Here is a 10,628-nt window from a genome sequence, read left to right as displayed (position 1 = left end):
ATAGTGATTTCTGGGTAAGTAACTCCTGTTTTCTTTGAATATATATCTATTTGAATCTTGGTTTCCATTGGCAAATTAACTTTGGGTCTACAACATAAGGCTTCACATATTTACTTAAAAAGTTGATCTGAGCGTGCTCCACATGAAGAAGCACCTCTTGACGTGCCTGTAGACAACAATGTCCTTTCCACAGTGTTTCTCTAAGTATAGGCAGGGCTCCAGGCACGAAGGTGCATGAAGGTATTAGGAATGAATTCACCCTTTAGCAATGCCCCTGATGCAGCTTAAGCTCTGGTGACACATACCTAAGTGGCAGAAAGCAAATTTACCTTGACAGTTTTGGTACACCTCTCAATATAAGACCTGTTCTCTGTAACACATTGTCACTGGTGGTTTAACTGGAACTGATGAAAGACATGTTGGTGGCAGGTTCAGATCTCCATGCAGCCTCATGGTGATAGATCTTCCCTGAACACAGAGGGAAATACATTGGTGCTGAACCCTTGTTAGGTGGACTTCCATTCTGGCATCTGATGATCTTCCTCCTTCTGCCCAAGCTGAATAATTTCAGGTAAAAGAAAATAAAGCTGGCACAAAGCAGTTAGGCATTTTCTGATACCATGACTACTTAACCACAGCAAGTCTGTGTTCTCTTAGCCAACAAGGGCAACCAGCCAGCACTGTGAGGTATCCCAGCCACTAGCAGAAAACATGAGGTACTCACTCCAGGGCAGGGCCAAGACTGAAGTTGGAGATCTCTCCACTTATGATGATGGACACTATAGTTCCTCCCTCCTTCTGCTTTAGAAGAATCTTTCTTTCCCTGCTAGATCTACTCTGATTTAAGAAGTCCTGCAGCCTGAACCTGCTCTCTTACTATAGCTTTGGCCAAAAAACTGACAACTGGAGCTACCAGTCAGCAAAACCTTCCTGGGCTTTTGGTTTATTTATCTTTTCTCTCTTTTCTCCCTTGAAAAGAAAGTCAGTGGGTCAGCAAGGGAAGAACAAGATGTTGTGATGAGAAGGAGCAGGGAATCACAGGCGAGATTGAGGATAATGAGTAGTGGGTCTCCTGAGGGCTTTGTGAGCTGAACTGAGAGTAGGAGGATTTTATGATGTGAACAGGAATAGGTTGATAGGCTGAAGGGGCTACAGAGAGGTGCCTCCCTTTGGCTATGGTAAAGACAGATTACGCGCTTGGTCACTTGCTGTATACCATTCTCGACATGCCATCCTCAGGTTTGCAAGGACACAGGTCTAAAACTTCGAAAGTTCCAGCTCTGCCTCTGGAGCACACTGGACAGAGAAAAGGGGACCAGAGCTGTTTCTAGAACTTTGTCTATGGTGAGGTTAACTAACCTGACCACAACAAAAGCCTCTGTGTTCTAAATCCAGGTCCTCCCAGGAGCAGGGCTCCAATATGGCTGTTGCACAAAAAGAGCAGCAGATGTTTATGAGAAAAAACGTAAGCAACATTTACAAGTGTAGACATTTCTTCCATGGATGCATGAAGTCCCAAATTTAGCAGACAAGGCAGAACCTCACATATGGCAGAACAGAGCTATAAAAGTTGTCAGCAAGTGATATTCATCTCAATTTAGAAACAACTTGTTCCTACCATGTAACGTAAATGCAATGGAAAACATGCTTGTCTTTTAGCTGCAAGCGTAGTAGGCACAGTCGTTAGAAGAACTAAGCAAAGTGCTGGCATAGATTCGCTTTCTTTTTATTCTTTTTTGCACCTGATAGTATCAGGTTTTCTCCTGATCTTTCTTACTCTATTATTCAATAGGTAACAGTTTCAAGCAAATGCTGTTGGACAGTTAAGCAGCATTATTTTTGGTTCCTGGTTTGATTAGAGGCAAGACAACAGACCACTAAGGTTTCCGCACTCTAAGAATGGCATTATTCAGGGAAGCAGGCATAGTCTGAGATGCTGCCTTTCCAGGGCTTGGTATCTATCTACTAGCAAAGGACATGCAGAATAAGGGGGGGAAAAAGTTATTTACTAACTCCATGCAGTTACTTTACCTCTATTCTTCTCAAGTCTCAAGGAGCACGAGGATCTGGCTAATAAAAAGGGAACCTTGATAACCTCCTTTCTTCAGTGAAAGGAATGTTGTTTCAAAAAGCTGTTGTCCAGGGTATTGAAGCAACTCAAGCAGCATTTACAGACGTTCTCATACACACTTGCAACTAAAAGAGCAGTCCTGTAACTGATGTTTGTATGCTCAGACATTTCATTGATACAGACACAAGGGTCAGTCAATCCAACACCAAAATGAAAAAAAAAAAAAAGGCTAGTATTTACAAAAGTGCCTTCACAGCAGTTTTACTCCACAGCTTAGCTGGCAGGAAGATGTAACTGATGAATGTGATATGCTTTCCACAATCTGGCTTGGCTTTTGCCTTCACATAACTCTTGCTTTAGAAGAGAATATCCCCAGTTGGAAGGAACCCATGAGGACCATCAAAGTTTTGCTGCTGACCAGTGTCTCACCCCCAAATACACTGGTGCTAGCCATGTCCAGTTGCCTTGCTCTGGAACATTGCCTCCCTCACAGCACCCTGAAGGTATTTTATTTCACTGGGCTTAGACAACATAGCATTTGTTGTTCTTCATTGTAACCGTGTCTTTTTTTAGAGCTTAGTTTACGAGCCAGTCAGGTCATGCTTAGGGCCACAAAATAATCCAATAAACTACAAAAGGAACAGCCCACTTTCATGATTATACCCCATCTTTGTCACAACCCACTCCTGAGAAAGCTAAAGGTCCACCTCCTCTATCCCAGCCCTTGCTGAGAGCCCCTCAACTTCTTCAGTCTCCCTGTTTTGAGGCCCACCAACCCTCCTTAAATCCACCCCTCACATTCACACCCAGTGACAGAGTCTGCCCTGGGTACCCAGCTGAACCCCACTCTGCCACAACCTCTGCAGCCTCCCCACTTCCTTGCACAGGGGCTAAAACAATTTCCCTGCAACTTATGAACTCCAACATCTAACCACTGCTTCTGGGATGCCATCGGCTTCTTAAAGCCTCATCAGACCGATCGTCAGCCCTTGGACTGCTGTCAGGAAAACCAAACTATCACCCCTTTTCTGACAGCAGCACATCAGTGCTTTGTTTCATTCAGACTGTATTCACCTCAGCTCTAGCTTAGTCCTCACAGTGATAAAGCTTCCCCATGAACTCAACACTCGCATAAATTCAACCTGGTTTATTCCAAATATCACATAAATTAAACACATTTCCCATGAATATTGCAAATACACATGAAATGAACACTGCAGTTTTTAAAAAAGGTTTTGGCTTTGTTTATGCAACAAGAAGTGCCAAATGTGGTTAGAACATGAACTTCTCCTGTATTTACTGGATACAAAAAGGTGCAGATTAATAATTTATATTTATACATATGTACACACTCCATTTCATTTCTAGCTTTAAAACAGTAAAAAATGGTTTCAAGTTTATCTACATTAAACATACTCATTTACATCTGGTCAGAAGCCCCAGATAAGAGTTGATACAATCATTTCACAACTGCAAAATTAAGGCGCTACCAAAATACCAGTTCCACTAGTGTAAAATGTAACAGGAATAGAGTGTACAGCTTTCTATTTATCAATTTAAAAGTGGACTGGAGAAGAAGGAAAAAGGAGCAGTAAGAAACATGACAAGTTCTACAGGTTAGAAGTACAAAGAGATCTCGATGACTATCAAATGAACATATTAAAATACAGTAGATAAAAGGCCTCAGTGGCAAACAATTAGTATGCTTCTGAAAGACAAAAAAAGTTAAAATATATATATATATATATCATTTTGTAGCTTGAAATTTTACAGGTGAACAACAGGTGTAGAGGTAGAGGGATTTTTTTTTTTCTTTTTTTCTTTTTGGCCTCTTTACGATGTATAAAGAAGGGCCACATTCACCACAGTGAAAAGAATCATCATATATCCCAGCATCCTTGCTTGGACAGCAAGCAAGAAAAGTTTAATGAGCTAGAAAGGCAACAAATCTTGTCTATCTCTTCCAGGAGCTCAGCTCCAATGCTTCCACATGTACCTTGGCAACAAGTTACACCTAAGAGCAGACTGGCTGTAACATGGACATTTCCTCTAGACAGCAACGAGACAGCTTTTCCCGTGAGGTACCACTGGATGCTGCAGATATTATATGGCAGAGGTGATTTGGTAAAAATGAAACTGGTACTTCCCCTTAAAAAGCAAGTACCACAGGGCAGTGGTGATTTTATCTATTTATTAAAGCTTTGCTATTTGATCAGCATTCAATGTTTTGGAAGAAATGTCAGCTTTGGGCTGCTTATATTATTACTTGCATCCAAACACAGACAATTCCTTTGTTGTTATCATTTATCCAAAACATCGGTCACTGAAATATTCACAAACTGCTTTAAACCTTGACTAAAAAAAAATCCCTCTACAGTTCAGCTTTCTTTTCAATAACTATCACTCTATTAACTATGCAGGCCTTCATGAACACAGTAATGTCACTTCCCATGTAGAATGTCTTTACACATTACAAAACAGCAGTAAACAACCTCTCATTTCATAGGGTTTTCTGTCAGAAGTACCTCAAAAGTAGATACCTGGAAAAAATCACTTTTGCAGAGAAGAATATTAACATTAACATTTACTGAGGCAAAGCCAAGAAGACACTAACTAGCACCTTGATATTTTTTTTCTTAAATGCACTCCTATTTGTAAAATTAAGCACATATAAGATCAGAGACCAGCAATATACAAATACCATCAACATCCTCTTCCAGCTAAACTAGTAATATTCAGAACTAGGCCAGACACACAAACAAGCAAGATGAATGAGTCTTGAAGAAATACACAGCATGGAAAAGAATGGGAAGAACAGGAAGCTAAACAGAAAGGATTGTGAGATCAAACACAGTCCATCTTCTGGTCCGAGAATTAGTTTGTGAAATCACCATTCAGTACCTCAGCTGACAGTCGGCTGAAGACCTACTGACTTCTGACATTTCCTCCCCACAAATACAACAATTCCTTATACTTCAGTGAATTCCTCTTCATCATCTTCAAATCCTGGAGGAAATGCATTCAACTTGAATTTTGAGTATTTTGGTGGTGGTAGCAGAACTTGCAGAAGGCTACTGTAGAGGTTATGACATCATTGGCTGTACATTATGCACTTCACAATTCAGCGAATACACTTACAAACCACTTAAATAGAAAAGGCGTGTTCAAGGTAGAGGCAGTTACAGTACATTCAGGGTATGTTACAGAAACCATTTGTGGTAGCCATTTGCTGAAAGGAAAAAAAACTAAAATTTTTGTTTCCCAGACCACAGAGGTTATAACTAAAATACCCAAAGAGAGCAGGTAATATATCCCAATCACTGCATTTTAATGCAGTCTTCTTCCAGAATTCATGTACAAAGTGGAAAAAAAAAAAAGTTTAAATACCTCTTCACTGACAAATAAGGAGAAAAGAACTAAAAAAGAAACCAGGCACTTTGACCATTTAGGTAAGCAGCCATTTCTTCTTACCAGACTTCTGCACATGAACAAGTCTTTACATTGGTCTTGCTATGCTTGCAGCACATGGAGATTCAAGTCAACTTTTTTTCCCTGTTGGTAGTATCAGTTCTAGTTATATAAAACTATGCCAATTGAATTGGTAACACTGAGTTATTTCATTGGCAGTTGAGCATATGGTGATCATTTGACTGACAAGCGATCAATTTAATAGATATCAAAGTTAGATATTAACAAAACAATGCATAAAAAATAATCAAAAAGACAAATGAAGGTTAACACCTGACTGAAGCTTGCATTGAGACGTGCCTTTGTAGGTTCGGTTTGTGACTCCTTTCATGGTGTTACTGTGGACTGATTTCCGTCACATACAGCAACTGGTACTTAACTACAATACTTTCGGTTTGAAACACGTTCAGTAGAGACCACCCCAACGTAACGGGAGGTCGGCATGACACTGCAGGAAGGAGGGAGATGGAAACCTCCTCACCTTTCATCCTCACTGGTTCCACTCACAGAGCAGGTGTGCAGAGTACACTGCAGCATGCCTCCCTCGTACGTGGGGTGAAATCATTATTTCACAGCAGTGTTTATTATACTTTAGTGAGAGGTTTGGTTTGAATTTAGCAGTAAGACTGGCTAGGATTACTTTGGGTTTTCTCTTCAAAGAAACCAAAGTACATATTTCCAAATATTTTGTATATACTTATTCTGCTACAACATGTAAATCACAAAGGAGGGATTACCTAAGGCTACCAAATAGTGTGCTTATTCAGTAGCTATTATTCTTTCAGATAAACATCCTCAGATGCCTTGACTACAAACAGCTTAACCTGTTTTTTCCTCAGACTGTTATTTGCTGAAGAGAGAGAGAGATGTGGGTGTATGACAGACTGCCTTCCAATTCACTAACAGAGACTACTGTTGGTTATAGTTGTCATGCATACTGCTGGGCAGCGTTACTCCTATTCACTACCTTCAAGAAAGTCTAGGAAACACCTCTTCAATCCACTGTCCAGTTTCCTCTTCCTACTGAGTGAAAATTCAGATCACATGCAGGCCAATGGCACTACTCTAGTACTTAACTCTCTTGGCTAAAAACATCAATTCTATCAAAGTACTTTGAAGCAATTATCCACATCCATCAGCTACATTCTAAATGTAGCACAGCTCTGCAGAGGCTCAGTTTTCACCAGGACAACAGGAGAGTGCGCAAGGTTTGGTGAATACCCAGATAACAAACCAATGCAATCAATGGATGCAGGACGCAGTCAGAAAGGGCTGTTCCTTCTTGAAGGAATCTTAAAAAAATACAAAAAACAACCCCTCCCCTTTTGCCCTCCCCCAGAACAACCTGTCATGAGATGTTTTTGGTGCCCACTCACAACAAAAGTCCATGTTATCTGGGTCTTTTGCGAGTCACAAATATCAATACGCGCCTGATGGCAATCAGACGATCCTTCAGGGAGGTCATAGCCAGTATAGCCAGCTGAGCTCTGTTTTCCAGAGGCAACACTGCCAAGAGCCACCAGTACCAGGCAGGACCACTGGGGTTGCTCTGCAAAACAACAGAAAAACACACAGTTATGTATTCACCAGCCCAGCCCCATGAAGAACATCACCTTCCTTGTCACCTTCTATTTGCTAAGAGTCACCACAAAACAAGCAACAACTGAACACTTAATTGCAGGCGTTCTCTTTATCTGTATACATCATTAAGACTTCTCTCTTCAGCTACCAAATTACACAGGTAATGTTTACCATGCTTCATGCCAAGAGACCAAAATTAGAGACCAAATAGAGTCTAGAATGTATAAACCACAGCAAAAATCTGTCAGAAAATAGTCTAGTGTTAAAATTCTGTGTAGAATAAGGCTGCATAAGTAGGCAGGTTTTATTACCTGTGGCTCTGGTTCTTTTCCTGGCATAGATCCAAAATGATTGAGAATTTGCACTTTCATATTGTCTTTAAGTGAAGTGAACCAGGCAACAGCTTGATCATAGACTGAATCATGAAGGCGGACAAGTTCTTCATATTCTGGTCCTTCAACCTTATTGTTAAAAAAAGGAAGATGGAACAAAACAGGTTTGATACCGTGGAGTCCATATGCTTCCCCAGAAGCAAACGAAGCAAAATAATGCAGTGACTACAGCTGTTCAAATGCCCTTATGTAAACCAACTGTGCCTAAGTCTCAGATTTCAAATCTGTGATGCTGGAGTCTTTTTACCCTCCCCTAGGTGTTTTGAAGTGATATTTCTTGGAGCAGTAACTGCCTCACTAGTATCCATTCCTAAATGCTGGCATAATAGCAGAGTATGCTCTCTATTATCATCTCAAACCCACAACCTTGAGTCCCTGTCACAGAATGACCTCTGGACAGTGGTACATCATCTGGCAAAACAAAACAAACACTACTGCCACCGAGAACAGAGACGGGGGGGGCTACAGCACTTAAGAGACCAGCACTATTTTATAGAAGTGGTAAGGCCATGGTAGGACAGCCAAGGAGAAGGAGGAGGGTAGACACCCGAGCAGGTAGGAAGCAGGGAAAGTGATGCTTTCCCAATACCAGAAACAGCCATGAAGAAACACCCGAATTGAAGCATTAGTTGCACAGGCCTACTATTAGCTATTAGAGGAAAAAAAAAAAAAAAAAAAAAAAAAAAGCATAAGCAAAAACCACTACAAATTCGTGGTTTGTCGGGTTTTTTGGGGGTTTTGATTCTGGATTTTTGTTTGGGGGTGGTTGGGTTTTTTTCCCTTTTAACATGTGCACATCACATGGGTGATTTCACCTACACTACTCACTCAGGTACACATCTGATCTACCTGCTCTAGATGCCCTTCACAATCAAGAAGCAATTCTACAGAACAATTAATCTCATCTTAAGGTAAGTATCTAAGAGCATATAAAACAGGTATCTTTGGACTGAGATTTTTGACCATCAGACATATGGATGTAGGGCACTGAACAGACACCAGCCTCCACCATGAGACAAGGTAAATCTCATTCTAATTATGAAGAGGTGGATCTCTGGCACCATCCATAAACAATGCTTGTATACCTGAGTTCCACTACTCTTCACTAAGGATTTAAACAGAGCATAGCCCTCACTCTGAGCAGAGGCACCTCCATGAGCTCAACTGTTCATGCCCTGGCAAACAATTGTATCACCCTGCACAGGTCAGAAAAGCACTGCTATGGCTTTACAGACTTTCACTTCAATTGTGAGAGTGCTCCAGAGCTGTATGACCAAACTGACTTCATCAACTGGCAGGAGATTACTGCTAAGCTCAATGTTAACAGGTTTTATTGACACAGTCTGAAGATGATCCAGAAAGTATGGCCAAAAATTCAGCCTTTGGCCAACACCCATCATAAACACCTGCCTTCATGCTGCTTTGCTAAGAGGATTTGTTTTCAGAAGCTACTCTCCTCTCTGCATTTCTCTGCTCTCAGTCAGCTCTAATGGATGCTTGGTACAGGGCACGGTTAACTACGTGCCCCTAAGAACTCATTTTAAAAGCAGACTCCCACATTTATTTGAGGACCTGTTCTGTAAATGAGAACTTGGGAGGACATGTGAAATGTGCCAACTGTCTGTTCAGTGCAAGATAACAGTCAGTTCTCTACCAACATGTGCTTTTAGAAGGCTTTAAATTCTGTGCCAGTTTCAAAATGTTACTCTGACCTCACCTACACACCATGACCTCAGCATCCCAGAAGCTACTTTGAGATCCATGAAAGGAGTGTAACACTTTAAGCAGAGATAATTATAAGGGAAGAAAGGAAGAAAGGGAAAGAAGATACAAAGTTTGTTCCATGGTTTTTAAAACAGAGTTTTAGTGTATTTGTAATGATACTGGCTTAAAAATAATGCATAGCTAGCTTGAAATGCAACAAGGAAAGGCTATTTAAGTGAATCCAGCAATACATGGGTATGAATAACTTTGCACCATAGATCACCTTTTTATCTTCAAGATACTCGATGTTTGCTGTGTTATATCCATCTCGCTGGCCATGGCTTAAGACCCTAAAACGACGGACACCAACTGTATCAACAACTGAGCGTCCATCAGGAAAAAACTTTACGTCCCTGATCTCTAATATACAGCCATGATCTGCAAATCTGAAATGACAGAAGGGCATAAAAGCGGAAGTCATCAACAAGTGTTTATAGACATCAGGACAAATACTGGGCCTAATTCACCATTTCTTACTTGAAAGAGGATTCTGCTTTGGTGACAATACATTTCTGCTTATTCACATAAGCCACACAACCCCCACCCTTTCTGCCTTCCCTCAGAGGACCTGGGCAGCAGCATTTTCAGGGCAGGTTTGTGGGGTGAGAGGGCTGGAAAGGGATAGCAAACTAAATGAAGCATGTTTCACGCTGGCAATTACCAGCTGCTGGTGGCAAATTCATCTGGTTTGCAAAGAAAACAAGATGGGTAAAGATACTGTAAGGAAAGTACAGAAAGTGAGAAACAAATGCATGGCTGTGAGGGCTATTCCCCTACTCCAAGGTGTAAGCAGAAGACTGCAGGCTTTAGAAGGGAAAGGCTTTCTACATAACAAGTATTTTCTTGCATTTGTTTCCTTTAAAAAAAAAAGTCAAATCAAACTCAAAATACCCTCTTCAAAAAACACATTTATATCCACTATACTTAAAGTAGTAGTGTGTTTTAATCACACCCTGGAAACAGGCACGAAATTAATTTTTACTTTATCAAGCTTACTTAACTCTACCTTTGTCATTTCACTAGAAAGGCTGATTGCACAATGACTCTTCACTACAATACATATGCAGGTCTACACCTCAGCCTACTGTTAAGCAGGAGAAAGCACTGTTTCTAGTCTTATCTCAAGACACCAAACCCTACAGGGTCTGATAAATTCTTTATCATGGAAATGCTTGTTTTACTAGGGCTTGGTCATTTCTTACAATGGAGTGATGAAGAAATTACTCCTGTTTCTGCTCTACCAGAAATCGTGGGTTTGGGAGGGGTAGGGGGGCAAGGTCACCACTGCTAACAACTGTTTTCTCCCAGCCAGTGTACAGGAAAAAAAATCAGGAAGAGCAGGAGGAGCAGAG

At 40.9% G+C, this 10,628-nt stretch overlaps 1 protein-coding gene across 1 annotated transcript in view; it reads right to left on the bottom strand.

The window, feature by feature from the left end:
• Positions 1-3,203: 3,203 nt before the first annotated feature.
• LONRF2 (LON peptidase N-terminal domain and ring finger 2) overlaps positions 3,204-10,628 on the bottom strand; it is a 33,912-nt gene continuing 26,487 nt past the window's right edge. Inside the window, exons 10-12 of the mRNA XM_053935567.1 lie at positions 9,500-9,662; positions 7,432-7,581; positions 3,204-7,088 (exon numbers count right to left, since the gene is read on the bottom strand). Of these exons, the coding sequence (XP_053791542.1) occupies positions 6,930-7,088; positions 7,432-7,581; positions 9,500-9,662 (472 nt within the window). The 3' untranslated portion in view covers positions 3,204-6,929. The remainder of the gene's footprint in view (positions 7,089-7,431; positions 7,582-9,499; positions 9,663-10,628) is intronic.

Source organism: Vidua chalybeata, chromosome 2 (assembly GCF_026979565.1).
Source record: "Vidua chalybeata isolate OUT-0048 chromosome 2, bVidCha1 merged haplotype, whole genome shotgun sequence".
Taxonomy (NCBI): domain Eukaryota; kingdom Metazoa; phylum Chordata; class Aves; order Passeriformes; family Viduidae; genus Vidua; species Vidua chalybeata.
The sequence above is the reverse complement of the archived record's forward strand: the minus strand, read 5'-3'. Positions and strand labels throughout refer to the sequence as shown.